Source organism: Anolis carolinensis, chromosome 1 (assembly GCF_035594765.1).
Source record: "Anolis carolinensis isolate JA03-04 chromosome 1, rAnoCar3.1.pri, whole genome shotgun sequence".
NCBI classification, from domain to species: domain Eukaryota; kingdom Metazoa; phylum Chordata; class Lepidosauria; order Squamata; family Dactyloidae; genus Anolis; species Anolis carolinensis.
In genome coordinates, this window is record NC_085841.1 from 17,279,373 (window position 1) to 17,297,268 (window position 17,896).

Here is a 17,896-nt window from a genome sequence, read left to right on the forward strand (position 1 = left end):
CTTTCCATCGGAGCCCCCGATGGCATAGTGGACTAAAGCCTCGTGACTTGAAGGTTGGGTTGCTGACCTGAAAGCTGCCAGGTTCGAATCCCACCTGGGGAGAGTGTGGATGAGCTCCCTCTATCAGCTCCAGCTCCATGCGGGGACATGAGAGAATCCTCCCACAAGCATGGTAAAAACATCAAAACATCCGGGCATCCCCTGGGTAACGTCCATGCAGACGGCCTATTCTCTCACTCCAGAAGTGACTCAAGTTGCTCCTGACACGAAAAAAAAATCTCTTTCCTCTCCACTTTCTTACACTAGGTAAAGATAAAGGTTTCCTCTGACGTTAAGTCCAGTCATGTTCGACTCTGGGGTTGGTGCTCATCTCCATTTATTTGCATCTTCACTCCTCTTTATCCAGAGATTCTGCATTTATGGTGGATTCAACTATCCATGGCATATATATAGACATACACACACACACACACACACACACACATATATACATATACATATACACATATATACATCCCAAAGGTAAAAGGCAAAGGTTTTCCCCTGACATTAGGTCCAGTCATGTCTGACTCTGGGGGTTGGTGCTCATCTTAAGTTCTAAGCTGAAGAGCTAGCGTTGTCCATAGATACCGCCAAAGTCATGTGACCGGCATGACTTCATGGAGCGCCGTTACCTTCCTGCCGGAGCAGTACCTATTAATCTGCTCACATTTGCATGCTTTCAAACTGCAAGATTGGCAGAAGCTGGGGCTAACAGTGGGCGCTCATTCCGCTCCCTAGATTTGAACCTGTGACCTTTTGGTCTGCAAGTTCAGCAGATCAGCACTTTAACACACTGCGCCACCGGGGGTCCCTTTTTTACACTAATGCACACACAAATTGGACTTCCCCTCCCTTCACATATCAGGGTACAGAAATTTTCATCCTGTCCTTCAAATGTGTCTGCATATGCCATTGTATATATACACACACACTCGGAGTTACAAACAGGCAAGGTTCACCATCCAGCTACATTACATAGAAAGGAAACCTATATTGCTCCACCAATGAAAAAGGCAGCAATGAGAAAGAATATAAGTTCAAACAAGCTATTGTGGCCTCTTGGTATCCACTGGCAATTAGTTCCTGGATACATACACACACATCCTGTAGATAATAAAATCAGTGGATATTCAAGTCCCATTATATATAATGCCATAGAAGAGATTGTGTCTTAAAAAGGCAAAATTAAGGATGGCTTTGGGATTTTCTTTTAGGAGCCCTGATGGTGCAGCGGATTAGAACCGCTGAGCTGCTGAAATCCAGGGAGAGAGGGAGCTCCTGCTATTAGACCCAGCTTCTGCCAACCTAGCAGTTCAAAAATATGCAAATGTGAGTAGATCAATAGGTATCGCTTCGGGAGGAAGGTAGCGACGCTCCATGTAGTCATGCCGGTCATATAACTTTGGAGGTGTCTACGGGCAACATTGGCTCTTCAGCTTAGAAATTAAGATGGGCACCAACCCCCAGAGTCAGACACGACTAGACTTAATGTCAGGGGAAAACCTTTGCCTTTTACCTTTGGGATAAGATTATATATATAAGCCATGGATAGTTGAATCCACCATAAATGCAGAATCTCTGGATAAAGAGGAGTGAAGTTGCAAATACTTGGACTAAAATCCATCTTTTAATCCTAAGGAGTTTGTTGTCTGCCATCAATCCTTCAGTCACTCACGGTCACCTGGTGACTCCATGTGGTGTTCTATGCTACGATATAAGATTTAATTAATCAAGCTATCAATCAATTTTAAATTCAAATAACCCTGAGATCCACAACCTTAGGTCCCCTTAATATACATACCATTTCAGGAATCATGTTTTCACTGTCGTGGAGCTACATTGGAGGCATACACATACTCACTCAATTACTTCTTACCGAAAAGCTAGGCCAACCAGTGCAGTCGTTCTGTCTTTATTTAGAGACCACTTTAACCTTGAATATTTCATGATGAACCAAATTCTCTTTCAAAGGCAACAAAGATAAAATAAAGGAGAGGGTGCAGCAAAGAGACAATCAGGCAAAAACAGTTATATGGAAGCTCTTTAAACTGCTGTTTCCTATGCATAAGATATGAAATAAATATTTCCACCTTAGCATAAGAAAACAGAAATATTTTTTCAATACCTCCTTCTTGACTGCCTTTCCCACACAGAGGACTTGTGGTTTTGGTGTTTGTGTGTGTGTGTGTGTTCCTCTTAGCAACAAAATTCATGTTTAGCCCAGAGTCTACAGCATTCAACTAGAGAGATGCAGTTGTTATTATCAGTATTATTCATGCTGTATTCATTTATAACTTGCCTTTTCCCCAATACTGGGACTCAATGCAACTTACAGAATACTAAAACCACAACAGCCTACACACATACAAAAGGTTCAATAAAGTGTGTTACTTTAAAAGCAATTAAACATCAATAGAATTTAAAAAACATTAAAATTCAATAAAAGGGTATAAAAATGTCAAAAACACATGCCATTAAAAGCTCACCACAATCAATTCCTTAAAACCTGCTGGAATAGGAATGTTTCACTTACCAGCATTAAGTTAACAAAAAGGGAGCCCACTTAGTTTTCCTATGATGGGAATTTCAAAATCTGGAAACAGACACGGAAAAGGCTCTCTCCTTTATACCCACCAAACATATTTGGGAAGGCATTGAGAACACTTCTGTGAATATCATAAAGCTATGGCCCTTCTGATATCCTATAATCAAGCCATAGGACTCTATGGGCAATAACCAGCACTTTGAATTGTATTCAAACCATTGGTATTCAAACCAATGGAGCTGTTGCAACGATGGAATTAAATACCCCCTATAACCAGCTCTGGGGGCCCCTGGTGGCACAGTGTGTTGAAGCTCTGAGCTGCTGAACTTGCAGACCAAAAGGTCCCAGGTTCAAATCCCGGGAGCGGAATGAGAACCCACTGTTAGCCCCAGCTCCTGCCAACCTAGCAGTTCGAAAACATACAAATGTGAGTAGATCAATAGGTACCGCTCTGGCGGGAAGGTAACGGCGCTCCATGCAGTCATGCCGGCCACATGACCTTGGAGGTGTCTATGAACAAAGCCGGCTCTTTGGCTTAGACATGGAGATGAGCACCAACCCCCAGAGTTGGACACGACTGGACTTAACGTCAGGGGAAACCTTTACTTTTACCTATAACCAGCCCTAGTTTACAATATGGCTTCAGTTCTTCAGGACAACTGAAGGTTCTGAGCACTCTCCAAAAGCAGCCCCAGGTAAAGCACATTGAAGTAATCCAAATGGGTTATAACCATGGCATGTGTCATCGTGGCTGGGTCAGATACCTCTAGGAACAGGCCCAGATGATGCAACGGCATCGATTGTACCGATTGTACCAAATGTTTAGAGCTATCCTTTTCTCATTTCTTCAGAAATGTAGAGATGAATTCATGTGGGTTGTTGTTTTGCTTTGCCTTAATAACAATAGTGCATTCATTTTTATCCTGTGAGCCAGTCTGAAGAGGCTTGTAGCTTTAAAAAAAAAGTTTTAAAAAGCAGAATATGTCATGAAGAGAGTGACCTTAAGGATCTGTTTCTCCTTTCCTCTAATAGAGGAAACTGGGTGTTTCTTTACCACTAGCCTGGATTTGCACTGCCCTATATCCCAGGATCTGATCCCAGATTATCTGCTTTGAACTGGATTATATGAGTCTACACTGCCAGGTAATCTAGGATCAGATCCTGGGATATAGGGCAGTGTAGATCTAGCTTAACCAAAACTCCCCCAGAATTTCTAGACCAGTAGTTCTCAACATTTTGGTCCCCAGGTGTTTTGGCTTACAACTCCCAGAAATTTCAGCTAGTTTACCAGTGGGGGCTATTTCTGAGCATAAAATCATAGAATCATAGAATAGTAGAGTTGGAAGAGACCTCATGGGCCATCCAGTCCAACCCCCTGCTAAGAAGCAGGAAATTGCATTCAAAGCACCCCCGACAGATGGCCATCCAGCCTCTGCTTAAAAGCTTCCAAAGAAGGAGCCTCCACCACAGTCCGGGGCAGAGAGTTCCACTGTCGAACAGCCCTCACAGTGAGGAAGTTCTTCCTGATGTTCATGGGGAATCTCCTTTCCTGTAGTTTGAAGCCATTGTTCCGTGTCCTAGTCTGCAGGGCAGCAGAAAACAAGCTTGCTCCCTCCTCCCTATGACTTCCCCTCACATACTTATATATGGCTATCATGTCTCCTCTCAGCCTTCTCTTCTGCAGGCTAAACATGCCCAGCTCTTTAAGCCACTCCTCATAGGGTTTGTTCTCCAGACCCTTAATCATTTTAGTCGCCCTCCTCTGGACACTTTCCAGCTTGTCAACATCTCCCTTCAACTGCGGTGCCCAAAATTGGATACAATTTTGTCCAGATGCATATAAAATCAGCTGTAAATGCCTATTACTTTTTCTGAATTTTCAGTTTTGTTGCTGTCATATACCTTTAAACCAATTCTTATGTACAGTGGCCCTGGCACAGGGATTTCTTGTCAAGCTTCATTCAGAAGAGGTTTATTATTGTCTTCCTCTAAATCAGTGGTATCCAGCATGTGGGCCCCCAAATGTTTTGGCCTTCAACTCCCAGAAATCCTAACAGTTGGTAAAACGGCTGGGATTTCTGGTAGTTTCAGGCCAAAACACCTGGAGACCCACAGGTTGAGAACCACTACTCTAAGGCCAAGAGAGAATAGCTAGCCTAAGATCACCTAGTGGGGTTCTTTGACTGAAGAGGGTTGAAACCCTGGTCTTCTTGAATCCCACTCAAACCACTGTATCACACAAGCAAGTATGTTATGTGCCTTCAAGCCATTCCCAATTTAAAGTGAATTTTTAAGTGGGTTTTTTTTTTTTTGGCAAAATTGGTTCAGAGGTGATTTTTTTTTACTATCACTTTCATCTGATGCTGAAAGAGTGTGACTTGCAGAAGGTAACTCAGTGGATTTCCATCACAGGGTTTCAAAACCAGAGTTGTAGTCCAGCATTCAACCACTCCCACATAATGGCACGAATCCACTACAGTACAAGACTTAAAATGCAAAGTCTAAGACATTTCAGAGGTTGGAAAATATATTATTATTATATAATAATATATATTTCCAAAAGTATTGTTAGCTGATGTCTTTCTGAATAGTTTCTGCTTCATCTGTCATAGAGTCAGCAATCGCTTATCTTTTGTCCTTCTTAACTGTCTGTGCATTGCAATCGGGATTGTTAACTTTCTGAAACTGACAGAGCCCATTAGGATATCCGGACAGCCTTTTTTTGTCCTGTCTGATGTAAAGATAAATTCGTATCTTAGAGAATCGTGTTGCTCTGACTCCCCGCCAACGTCTATCATTTCGTTTTCTCTTTTCCCCCTTTGAAGAGTTGTCACTTATTGAAATACATTCGGCAAATATTGAAGCAGCAGCAGTGGGCATTCATCTCAGGAGATTTCAAGCTTGGCATTTTTAGAGACTCCGTCAATTGCTTTTTCTATGTTTATTTAATTCTAGATATATCCCATTTTGTAGTCTGGCCACAGGGTTTCTGTACCATGATGTGAAAAATACAATGTGTAAAAATGAGTAAATGTAAAGAAATTCCCCATAAGAATATCATAGCCAAAACAACTGACTTAAGTGAAATGTGTTAACCAGTGTACTGAAAAATACAGGAGTAAAAGTCTGTTTTCTCTTTTAAGGAAACAGTACCAAAACAAATGGAGCCACCCAGTGGTGCAGCGGGTTAAACCGCTGAGCTGCTAAACTGGCTGACTGAAAGGTCAGCGGTTCGAATCCAGGGAGCAGGGTGAGCTCCCACTGTTAGCCCCAGCTTCTGCCAACCTAGCAGTTCAAAAATATGCAAATGTGAGTAGATCAATAGGTGGGAAGGTAATGGTGATCCATGCAGTCATGCCAGCAACATGAGCTTGGAGGTGTCTACGGATAATGCCGGCTCTTCGGCTTAGAAATGGAGATGAGCACCAACCCCCAGAGTTGGACATGACTAGATTTAACCAAAGCTGCCACCATATTTTCTGCAATTACTTGCCTAACCTAACTGTGAAATATATTGGAGCATGCGTTTTTTCAAAAGATCATAGACCTAAATACTTTACAATAGAGACGGGGAACATATGGCCTTCTAGATGATGTTGTACTCCCATTCCCATCAGTTTCAGCCATCATGGCTGAAATGATCATGGACAGTGGTGGTGTAATTCAACAACATCTTCGAAAGCCATCCTTGACAATGCTCAAAATTAGAGCCATTAATTACACTCAGAAACCTAATTTGAAGACTTTGCGTTTCCTTCAATACAGGTATTGTATGTTCTCTCTTGTTTTCCAGAAGTCAGTTAGCTTTGCATCCCAGCAACCAGATGTATAAACTGATATGTTTACACACCCTTCTTTTAACCTAGAGGAAAGGGAGTAATGGGTGTTTCAAGCAGCACATTTGAAGCTAACAGATTTATTTTAGCATGATCTTATACATAAATATTCATCCACTTTTTCAGGTGCACTTCGGTAAAGGTAAAGATTTCCCCTGATGTTAAGTCCAGTTGTGACCGACTCTGGGGGTTGGTGCTCATCTCCATTTCTAAGCCGAAGAGTCGGCGTTGTCCATAGACAACTCCAAAGTCATGTGGCCGGCATGACTGCATGGAGCACCGTTACCTATTGATCTACTCACATTTGCATGTTTTCGAACTGCTAGGTTGGCAGGAGCTGGGGCTAATAGCGGGTGCTCATTCCGCTCCCGGGATTTGAACCTGGGATCTTTTGATTCGCAAGTTCAGCAGCTCAGCGCTTTAACACACTGTGCCACCAGGGGCCCCTGGTGCACTTATATCCCTCTAAAACCCTCAAACACAAATCAGGGTTTTGGTGCATCCGTTCACCAATGCAACTCCATGTTTATTCTATAGCACTATGTTAATGTGTTTTATTAAAAAATCAGAAAGGATATCTTCCCTTTAAGCACTAGGACCATCTCAGAAACTTATTCTGCAGTTTTTTTTTAAAAAGAACCCCAGTGTGGCAAGGAACACTACAAAAGCTCTTTAAAAAGAAAGAACACGTGGGGGTAAAGATAGCAAAAGCAAGCAAAACTCAAGGATCTGTATCCTGATAAGTCATGCCATTACAGATTTATGTGCAAGAGCCGTTGCTTTGGAGAGGACATTCCAGGACTTCACTGCTAAGAAAGCCCTCTACTTTTTGGTGCTCTTTTACTTTCAACAAGGGATAAAGTGATCAACAGCTTGTTTTAGAGAAAAGCAAGGTTGATATATGCATATGCACTTTTTGAAGAATTTGAAGCATAAGTCCTTTAGAGCTCTAAAGTTAGGTATCAACAACCTGATTTGGGCCCACCTGCTTAGAGTCAGGGCCTTGGCTTAAAACAGTGGTTCCCAACTTCTGGTCCATGGGCCACCAGTGGTCCATAAGAACGAAAATATGGTCAGCAGCCTCAGCATTACTACACTTTTGAAATGCCCCATGGACCACACCTCCTTCCTCGTGGCCATGCGCCCATGACAAGGAGAGAAAAAGTCATTAGGGACAGTTTCTTGGGTCTCACGCTCTGCTTTTTGTATTTTTTTCAACCTTTTCCCCCTCCCTCTTTTTTTTACACGAGAGTTAACAAAATCCGTGGATAATAACATAGCCCAACCAAAAAAAAAATTTTTTTCTTGGTGCCTTCATTTTTAAGCCTGTTCCTGGGGTTATTTGGGGTGCTGATTCAGAAAATTGCTTTGGATAGACCACATCAGCTCTAGATTATTAAATATGGTTTTCTGTGGGTGAGCAGATGGTGACTCCTGGATGACATATGTTCTGTATCTGAAACTAGAGCTCATGTGGTCTATCTAATGCAATTTTCTCAATAAGCACCCCAAATAACCAAACCAAATCTAAAGTTGACCAAAAACTGATTTGTAACCCTAATGTTGGAGAGTGGTCCCTGATCAAAGTGGTCCCTGGTCATAAAAAGGTTGGAAACCACTGCCTTAAAAGGAGTTGATAATACAAACACATTCTTCCCCCTCCCTTCCTTTTTGTTGCAGATCCAACTTTCTTTTTTCTTATTATTATTTTTCATAACCATATTATTTCTTGTCCCTTCTAGTTCAATGTTGCACCCCCTATGCAACAAATCCTCCACCAAACAAGATCCTGAGGGGCTCTATTTTGAGTTGGATGAAGATGATTACTACCAATCTCTGTGTAAAGAAGAGGTTCAAGTGACTTGCTTCCCTGAGCCTGATGCATTCAACCCATGCGAAGACATCATGGGCTACAATGTTCTCCGAATCCTCATATGGTTCATCAACATCCTGGCGATCATGGGGAACCTCGTTGTTTTCATCATCTTAGTCAGCAGCCAGTATAAGCTCACAGTCCCTCGATTCCTAATGTGCAATCTTGCCTTTGCCGACCTCTGCACGGGCATCTATTTATTGCTCATCGCGATCAAAGATGTGCAGACCCGAAGTCAGTATTACAACTATGCCATAGACTGGCAAACAGGGGCTGGTTGCAATACAGCTGGCTTCTTTACCGTCTTTGCCAGTGAACTATCTATATACACTCTGACTGTCATCACATTGGAGCGTTGGCACACCATCACCTATGCCATGGAACTGGACCGTAAAGTCCGCTTCCGGCATGCAGTGGTCATTATGCTTGTGGGATGGGTCTTTGCCTTCACCATAGCCCTGCTTCCCATATTTGAAGTCAGCAGCTACATGAAAGTGAGTATATGCCTGCCCATGGATATTGAAACTCCCCTTGCTCAGGCATATATCATGTTTCTGTTGGTATTAAACATCTTGGCTTTCATCGTCATCTGCACCTGCTACATCAGCATCTACTTCACGGTGAGGAACCCTAATGTCTTCTCATCCAACAATGACACCAAGATTGCCAAACGTATGGCTATCCTGATCTTCACAGACTTCCTCTGCATGGCGCCCATCTCTTTTTTTGCCATATCGGCATCCCTAAAGGTCCCTCTCATCACAGTCTCCAACTCAAAGATCCTCCTTGTTTTGTTCTACCCCATCAACTCCTGTGCCAACCCATTCCTCTATGCTATCTTCACCAAGACATTCCGCAGGGATTTTTTCATTTTGCTGAGCAAGTTTGGCTGCTGTGAAATGCATGCTCAGATCTACAGAACAGAAACTTCCTCCTCTGTTCCAACTACACATATGAGAAATGGACATTATACACCTGCTCCTAAAACCAGTGATGGGACCATTTATTCATTAGTGCCTCTGAACCATGCGAACTGAAGCAGAATCTCCATAGATTTATAACAAGGAGTTGCTTCCCTTAAGAGCCACAGGTAATGATGATAGAAATCCCTTCACAATTTCATCTCATTGCTACCCTTCTAAACATACTACACTCAGAGCTCAACATTTTTCAACCAATTGGGTTGATTATGTCTCTCTTTGTGTTGCATATTCTAGAGAATCTGAATTGTACTTCAGTTTTTTCTTGCTTTGTCTCCATCTACATGACTGCAGGCTTCTCTGGTGATGCAGGTGAAGCTACTTTCTCCAGTTCTTCCACAACTCTCAATTGTCAGTAGCTCTCCAAAATCTCAGACAACCTTTACCAATAGTCTGGTTATGTGAGATCCTTTTTTAAAAACTCACCAACAGTGGAGGTAACAAGGGTTGAATCCAGAACCTTCCTTAGGCAAAATGTGTGCTCTGCCACTGCACTGAGGTTTCTCTTCATAGTTGGCTTGGTGGGAAATGTGAGGAAGAATGGACTTCAATCAAGGCACCAATTTCATACTCATTGGGGACAAGGTCATCAGTAGCTACTACTGATGATGATGATATTGTCTTGAATATCAGAAGTAGCATGCCTTTGTTTACCAGCTGTTGTGGAATATGAGGTGGAGAAGTTTCTAAGTTCTGGACTTCTAATAAGCTTAAGCGGCTGAGGGGGAAAGGGAAGCGGCCTGATGCTGTTAGGAATTGTGGGAGTTGAAGTCCAAAACACCTGGAGGGCCAAAGTTTGCCCATGCCTGGATTAAAAGGAGCAATGAAGCACTTAATCCACATCACTCTTTTCAGCGATGTTGGCAGGGTATTCCATGGAGCAGTGAATCTGTTATAGGTTTCAGCCTATATTTTAAAGGAGCCATCCAAGGTAGAAGTAAACCCAATGTCCCAAACACATTCAGCACTGTGGATAGCTTCTTTATAATTCAGATTAAACCCCAGAGTTGATGCATCTATACTGTAGAATGAATGTGGTTCGACACAAGTTTTACTGCCATGGACTCAATGCTATAGAATCCTAGGAGTTGTAGTTTGGTGAGGTGCTAGCACTATTTATCAAGGAAGGCTATAGACTTTGTAAAATTACAGCTCCCGTGATTTCACAGTATTGAACCAGGCAGTTAAAGTGGTGGCAGACGGCATTCATTCTACAGGATAGATGCCAGATTTAGGACAAATGAGGCCCTGTGCTAGTTAAGTTATGAGGCTCCTTACTTGTGCCCTAAAGGAGGTAAGCCTGGTAGGCCTAAACTCCCTGCTTTGTAGTATACACCCTTAGATTATCAACTCTATCATTATGTTTGGAATCAGTCCAAAATAGACCAACTTCAAATTTAGAATTGCACCACATAAACAAAATCCATCGTAAAAAAAACTTTGGCAGGAAGATGGGCCCTCCTGGTCAATGGGGCCCTGTGCTTCAGCATGCCACAATGGTAAATCCAGCACTTCAATCATCACCATTCAGCATTGGATCCTGGAAAGCAGTAGTGAACTAGTCCAGCTCTTTGCTGCTGTGACAGTGGTTTAGCAGAAAGCCTTTCAGAACCTGTCAGTCCCAGATGCCTGGCTTTTCAGCTGGGCTGTACCAGCAGATATGAGGTGAAGAGAAAAACAACTCATACAAGAACTCCTGGGCTCTGACTACCCTGCAGTCCTAAAGATGTGAAGAATTATTGCAGAATTGCTCATTCTTCAGACAACCTGTCAAAAAGTCAGTGACCCCTGCCAGATTTCTCGGTCCAACCCAAGAACGAAGCAAGCAACACTTTCCTTTTGTTGAGCTTTTCCCAACGTGTGCAAAATGAAACACATATAGCAAGCCCAGAAGGCACAGGCTGATGGATAAAAAAAACATGGCCTGCCCGTCTGATGATTATAGTTTTTAAAAGTTCAGACGAGGCATCTGCTCGTATTTGCAGTCCTGCGCAAATGCTCTCAACACATACAAAAACTTTCTTCAATAATTAGCAAAGAAAAAACATTTTTGTTGGTTTCTCATGCCTGAGAAAGGTGGGGATGTAGTCCCTTACTGAGTTGAATAACACTATTCTGTAGTTCACACTTTTACCCACTAGATATATCAGTTCTATGCCTGCTCAATACTCCATATCAGTTTGTGGCTGTTATAGTTCAGAAGCCTCCAAAGGAAGTAGGATATATTGGGGTGGGAGTACAAAATTGAATTCCCTCACCAAAAAAAATGGTTCCCTCCTTCAGTTCCCTATTTTCTATCATACAATAAATTAAAACTTCATTTGACCATTAAGAAGTAGAATGTAGGCATCCAAAAAAATGGATAGGAAACCTATTCAAGATAATGCAAACACAGGAAATATAAGGACCTTAATACATGAAGCGAGTGGATTGCTATTATAGCAGGATACTAGCGGGACTTATCACATGGTACACATCCTTCCTCTTCTGTTGTTTTTCTTGGTGGGTGGTGTTTCTTTTACAAAAGGACGTCATCAGCAAAAGAGGAGCAACATCATGTGATGAATCCCAGGCAAAGATGCTTCTATCATGCTGTAATTGAATTCTGACTGCCTCATATGATAAGCTCTTAACATTCTAGGTATGAACAGTTGTCAGTGTGTCACTTTTCTGCATGCTAGAGATTTGGACCATGCTTTTATTCCCTCTATTTCCTGCAACATCATTGTTACTTGAAAAAAATCTAGATGCTAAGGGCCACTGGCCTGTCATTCCAAACAAGAGCATGGAGGTAATAAATCAGTGGTTCCCAACTACCGTGGTCTGTGAACTACCAGTGATCTGAAAGAACTAAAATACGGTCCACGACCTCACTGTTACTACATCGTAGCAACAAGGGTGACTCGTCTCACGAAACCCTCTTACAGTGCCAAGGCAATGGGAATGTCGGGAGGGGAGAGGTTGACTACCCACCAAAGGTGCAACAAGCCTCCTGACTGCTGCTTCTCCTCCTCCTCCCTCTCCCTGAGCAGAACCATTCTATGTGGTGCCTGGAAGTGAGGAGCGGCTTGGTGTCTTTGTTTTTAGGCCTGTTCCTGGAGTTATTTGTGGTTCTGATTCAGAACGTTGCATCAGATAGACCACATCAGCTCTAGATTATTAAATATGTTTTTTTGTGGATGAACAGATGGCGACTATTAGATGGCATATGTTCTGTATCAGAACTAATGTGGTCAATACAATGCAATTTTCTGAACCAGCACCCCAAATAACCAAACCGAATCTAAATTTGACCAAAAACTGATTCGTAAACCTTTTGGTACTAATGCTGGAGAGTGGTCCCGGGTCAAGCGATCCCTGGTAAAAAAAAAAAAAAACGGTTGGAAAGCACTGCTATATATAATGAGTTACTTTTTAAGCAACAAGAATGTGAAAACATACATTTCATTCAAAGTTATGAGTGGGAATTAAGTTACTTTATTTGTGCAGCAACTAAAATTTCCAGTTAGGTTTTAAAGGCATTTAAAGTGTTTTGACAGGAATTTTTCAAATGTCACTCTCTTATCAATGTTCTGGGTTTTTCTCTATAGAAAGAAAGTCGGTATAGTGGACTTTTGGTATCCACAGGGGGTTAATTCCTTTCCATTAAAACAAATAGAGCTATGCTGTAAGTGGTACTCTTCATTCTTTGCTGGGTCAACAAAGCAATTTGTTTTCCTTTAAATCATCTGAACTTTGGGGGAGAGCTCAGAAATGGGTGGAATGCTGGCTCCAAAATTGGAAAAGTGAAAGCAAAGCCTTTGCCCACAGATAAGTAAAAACACAGCCATGTGCCTGCTATAAAGCCACAGACGATTTTGGGGAATGGATTCAGCTACCCCATTGCTGTCTCTGTAATAGCTTGGCACATTAACGTAGACTGCCTTTCAATTAGGTTTCACTCATACTTCCCGGATCTCTTTTTGCCCAGACTAATATCGGAGAAATAATAAACAGCCTCCAAGGACAGGTCTATGGCTGAGGAGGGAGTTTTCTTGATGAAGCCTGCAATAAGCGGTTATCACTTATCTGTAATTCCATGTACCTAGTACATCCTCTGGAGCGGAGGTCAAAGTGACCTCTGGGAAGAACTGGCCTCATCTATGAAACAAAGATACCCACAGAACACAGCAAAAGTTTGCGGTGGAGAAAACTATTTAGAGAATACATTCACAGCATTGGACTTGCCCACCTGCGTCATAGAGTTGAGACTGCACTTGATGTGGAAAGTCTTATGTTTCATTTGAAAGCAGGACATTTTCAGGGTCAGCTTTTTCAAATACCCATGGTTAGAGGTTACATTGCACTACAGCTTCTTTGGTCTTCCTGTTTACTTTCTCTCCAGCTCCTTCTGTTTCTTTCCACCTCTGTTTTTCTTCTCCCTTTAAATCAGAGTTGGGTAACACTATCAGTCATAAGAGCAAACTTTCACCCATGTTTTACGTCAAGGTAGACCCACACCTTGAAGCATTCCTTTTGAAAGATAACACTTTGTAACACGAATTTTGTTCCTGGGTTATAAATGTCATTTCCTAATTGGTTTTATCATTAAAACATGAGGAATGTTAATTAGACTACAATTTTGTAGTTAATTAGACTACAAAAACTTTGTTTTTGTGGGACATCCTGCAGCACATTTTGCCTTTCAATTAATATCTCCTTGAGTCTCAACCAATTCAACATACAGTAGTGTCTAACTTATCCAACATTTGCTTATCCAACATTCTGGGTTATCCAACGCAGTCTGCCTCCCACCCAGATCCACAGCTCTTTCTCTAGGCAGCAAGGACTGAATATTTTGCAAATTTAATTTTCGACAGTGTTGTTACTCTAAGTCCATTTCATGCAATTCTATCTTTACTTGTAGTCAATTTGTTCATAGTCAATGTTTTTGTAGTCAATGTTTTCAATATATTGCAATGTTTTGGTGTTAAATTCATAAATACAGTAATTACTACATAACATTACTGTATATTGAACTGCTTTTTCTGTTGATTTGTTGTAAAATATGATGTTTTGGTGCTTAATATGTAAAATAATAACGTAATTTGACATTTAATAGGCTTTTCCATAATCCCTACTTATTATCCAACACTTTTGCTTATCCAATGTTCTGCTGGCCCGTTTATGTTGGATAAGTGAGACTCTACTGTAGTTTGTGGCAGCCACAAAAATGAAGTTTCTGGAGTATTACAACAACTTTCAAAGTAAGTACTGCACAATTAAACAGAAAATAACACTTTCAAACCAGGAACAGAATTTTTTTCAAGTTTTATTACATAGTGCAATTCAATAACATTAAACTTTAAGAACCGGGGAACTGATTCCTTGTCACTAGCAGGAATAATTAAAATAATGTGATCTTGACCAGCTATTGATTGATTGATTGATTGATTGAAATGAGAGTTCAAAATGGGCTAATATTGGCCCTCCATATTCACGAATTCTACATCCACAGATTCAAGCATCCACAGCTTGAAAAAATCAATCTACAAAAGCAAACCTTAATTTTGCCATTTTTATAAGAGACATTACATTATTCTGTCATTATATATGATGGGACTTAAGCATCCACAGATTTTAGCATCAAAAGGGGTCCTAGAATTAAATCCCAGTGGATACCAAGGGCCCATTGTACAGGATTTACAGAGAATGCCATGGCAGTTGTCACTGTTGACTCTAAGAGGTATTTTGTTATCGGCACCTTCAGATGTGCTCATTTTATTGTCTTGGGTTTTTTCTTTACATTGACTACACTGCCTATAATGTAATTTTTGCATGGTGTGATGACCCATGGGCCTTGTAGTCCTGCTCAGGACATTGTAATCCCTGATGAAGATGAAAACTTGGGTTTTTTACCTTCCCAGTCTGAACTGGATTCCTCTCAGCCAGATCTTTCCCAGGCAGATCTGGGAACCTTGCACCTGCAAGAAAGTTGTCTCCCAGAAGTATGTCAAACAAGCCCAGAGCCTACTTCTCCCGTGTTCTTGCGCCGGGAGTTTTGTAAACAACAGAGAAGTTTGGAATCAGCTTCGCGCAGGAGTGCGAGGATTGCAGCTAAGAATGTGGCCAATTAAGACTGCTTCTCGTGAGAATCTTTGGGGAGTCTCACATCTGGTCTCAGAGTTTAGCTTTCGGTTCTGATTCCCAGAGAACTGCTTCGGCGGGAAAGTTAGACTCTATTTAGGTGTTTTACCCGCGTAGTAACTTCGCGGAGTCAATTCGTCAGCCTACGGAGCGAGTTGTGTCTGGACAGCGCGCTCCGATTCAAGCCTCGCTCCTGCTCAAGCCTTGCCTTGCTATCCAGCCTTCGCCTTGCTTCCCAGCCTTTGTTTATCTACGGACTTTGCCTTGTTTCCCAGGATCAATCCTTGCCTTGTACCACGGATTTTATCAAGTTATTCCACGGACCTTGTTCTTGTTCTTAGTTACCTTGTTCCACGTTCAAGCCTTGTTTCAAGTATCAAGTTATTTCCTAGCCTCGCTCAAGTTTCATGGACTAAAGGACCTTGTCATCTCCCCTCACTTTGCTTGGCAAAGTGAGTGTTTCGGTTATTGGATTACAACTTTGGACCTTAATATTTCCTATTGGACATTGCTTTTTTGGACTAATTCTGACCTTTCCTGAAAGGTCTAATTCTGGACTATTTTCTACACTTGTTTTTATTAACTTTATATATTCCTTCAATAAAGATATTAGATAGATTCTGGCCTCTGTGTATGGTTATTGGTGCTCTGCAGCCTGGGTCGTGACAGTTTGACTCCGCCACCCTAAGCACCAATTAACCTCGGCCAGAATGTCTACCGGAACCGTGCCCGGTGGGCAGCCACTGAGCTACACCATCAGCAAGGACGAAGTGGATCGCATCCGCGACAGACTCAACGCCCAGGATGGAGAAATAAAGGGCTTGCGGGAGCGCGGAATCCGCCTCCCGGCCATGGCGTTGCCTACCAAGTTTACTGGAGAAGCTTCTAAGGTTCATGTTTTCCGTCGCCAATGTCAAGCTTATCTAGAGGCCCGTGATGCCGAGTTTCCCCAAGAAGACATCAAAGTGGCGTGGGTTTACAGTCTTCTAGACGGGCCAGCGGCCAGCTGGGCGACGGCACTGTTCGACCAAGCCTCTCCACACCTAAGATCAGCGCAACACTTCTTGGACCACCTCAAGGAGACTTGGGGAATCGAGGACAATTTGGAGGCAGCCGGTCACAAACTCCGTCGCCTTTTCCAAGGAGACAGACCTATGTCTCAGTATATAGCCGAGTTCCGAGTGCTGGCCCACAACACCGGCTGGAACGATGTAGCCCTCAGAGGACAATTCCGGGAGGGTCTCAACATTGAAATGCTGGAAGAAATCTCCAAGGTGGATCCTCCCCAGACCCTCGAGGCACTCATTGATCAATGTTTACGGGCTGAAGTCATGATTGCCAACAGGAAACAGTGGGTTCGAGGCCAGGGCAGTAGAGCCGGGGCAAAACCCCCCGCTCCCGCCAGCGTTCAGCCACGTCCAGTGTGGAGACCCCCACCGCCAACCCCATACCCCAGAGGAGGCGAGGAGGTGCCGATGCAGTTGGGCAATGTGCGTCCCAGACTAGATGCCGCCGAGAAGGCCCGTCGTCAACGCTTAAACCTCTGTTGGTACTGCGGGAACGGGGGCCACTTCGCCAGAGAGTGCCCAGCCAAAGGGAAGCCTACCGCCCGTCTTGCGGCGGCGTCCTCCACGGAGACGAAGGCGTCTGAGCCGACTGGCACACAGCCGGCGGGGGAAGCCAACGACCGGGTGTAGAGAGGCTCGCCAACCCGGTCAAAAAATCCATTCAAGAGCCGCCAACCGGGGTCCTGTTCCTTCTCGTGGTCACATTATGGTCAGCAAAAAGGGGACCCGTCATGATCCACGCCATGATAGACTCTGGAGCTACCAACAATTTCATCGATAGAGAGTATGCCGACTCTCTGGGATTACAATATCATGATTTCAAGAATGCCCGTGTGGTGCAAGCCATAGACGGCCGCCCCCTCAAGACGGGCCCCGTAAGTCAGTGGTCGGAACCCACCAGGATGTGGATAAGGGAACATATGGAAGAGATTTCCTTCTTTGTTACCGAGGTCCCCCATTTCCCTGTGATTTTGGGAATTCCATGGCTGACTCTCCACGACCCTAACATCTCCTGGTCCAACAGAGAACTGCAGTTTGCTTCACCGTACTGCCAAAACCATTGCCTCGTAGCCAAGGTATGCCATGCCACAGACACCGAGCCCATCATCACCTTGCCAAAGAAGTACTCCGAGTATTGGGATGTATTCAATGAGAAAGAAGCCGAAAAATTACCCCCACATAGACCTTATGACTGTGCCATTGACTTGGTGGAGGGGGCCCCGATCCCGCGAGGGCATCTCTACTCCCTGACTGAACCAGAGCAAGAAGCTCTCAGGGAATTCCTAGAGACAAACCTTCGCAAGGGATTCATCAGACCCTCTCAATCCCCAGCCGCCTCCCCAGTGATGTTTGTGAAGAAGAAGTCAGGGGAACTACGCTTGGTGGTGGACTACAGAGCATTGAACAATATCACCAAGCGGAACAGC

At 43.1% G+C, this 17,896-nt stretch overlaps 1 protein-coding gene across 1 annotated transcript in view; it reads left to right on the forward strand.

The window, feature by feature from the left end:
• The window catches only part of fshr (follicle stimulating hormone receptor), a 131,291-nt gene extending 116,602 nt beyond the window's left edge, over positions 1–14,689 (forward strand). The window contains exon 10 of the mRNA XM_003216148.4: positions 8,166–14,689. Within this exon, the coding sequence (XP_003216196.1) occupies positions 8,166–9,333 (1,168 nt within the window). The 3' untranslated portion in view covers positions 9,334–14,689. The remainder of the gene's footprint in view (positions 1–8,165) is intronic.
• The last annotated feature ends 3,207 nt before the right edge of the window (positions 14,690–17,896 follow it).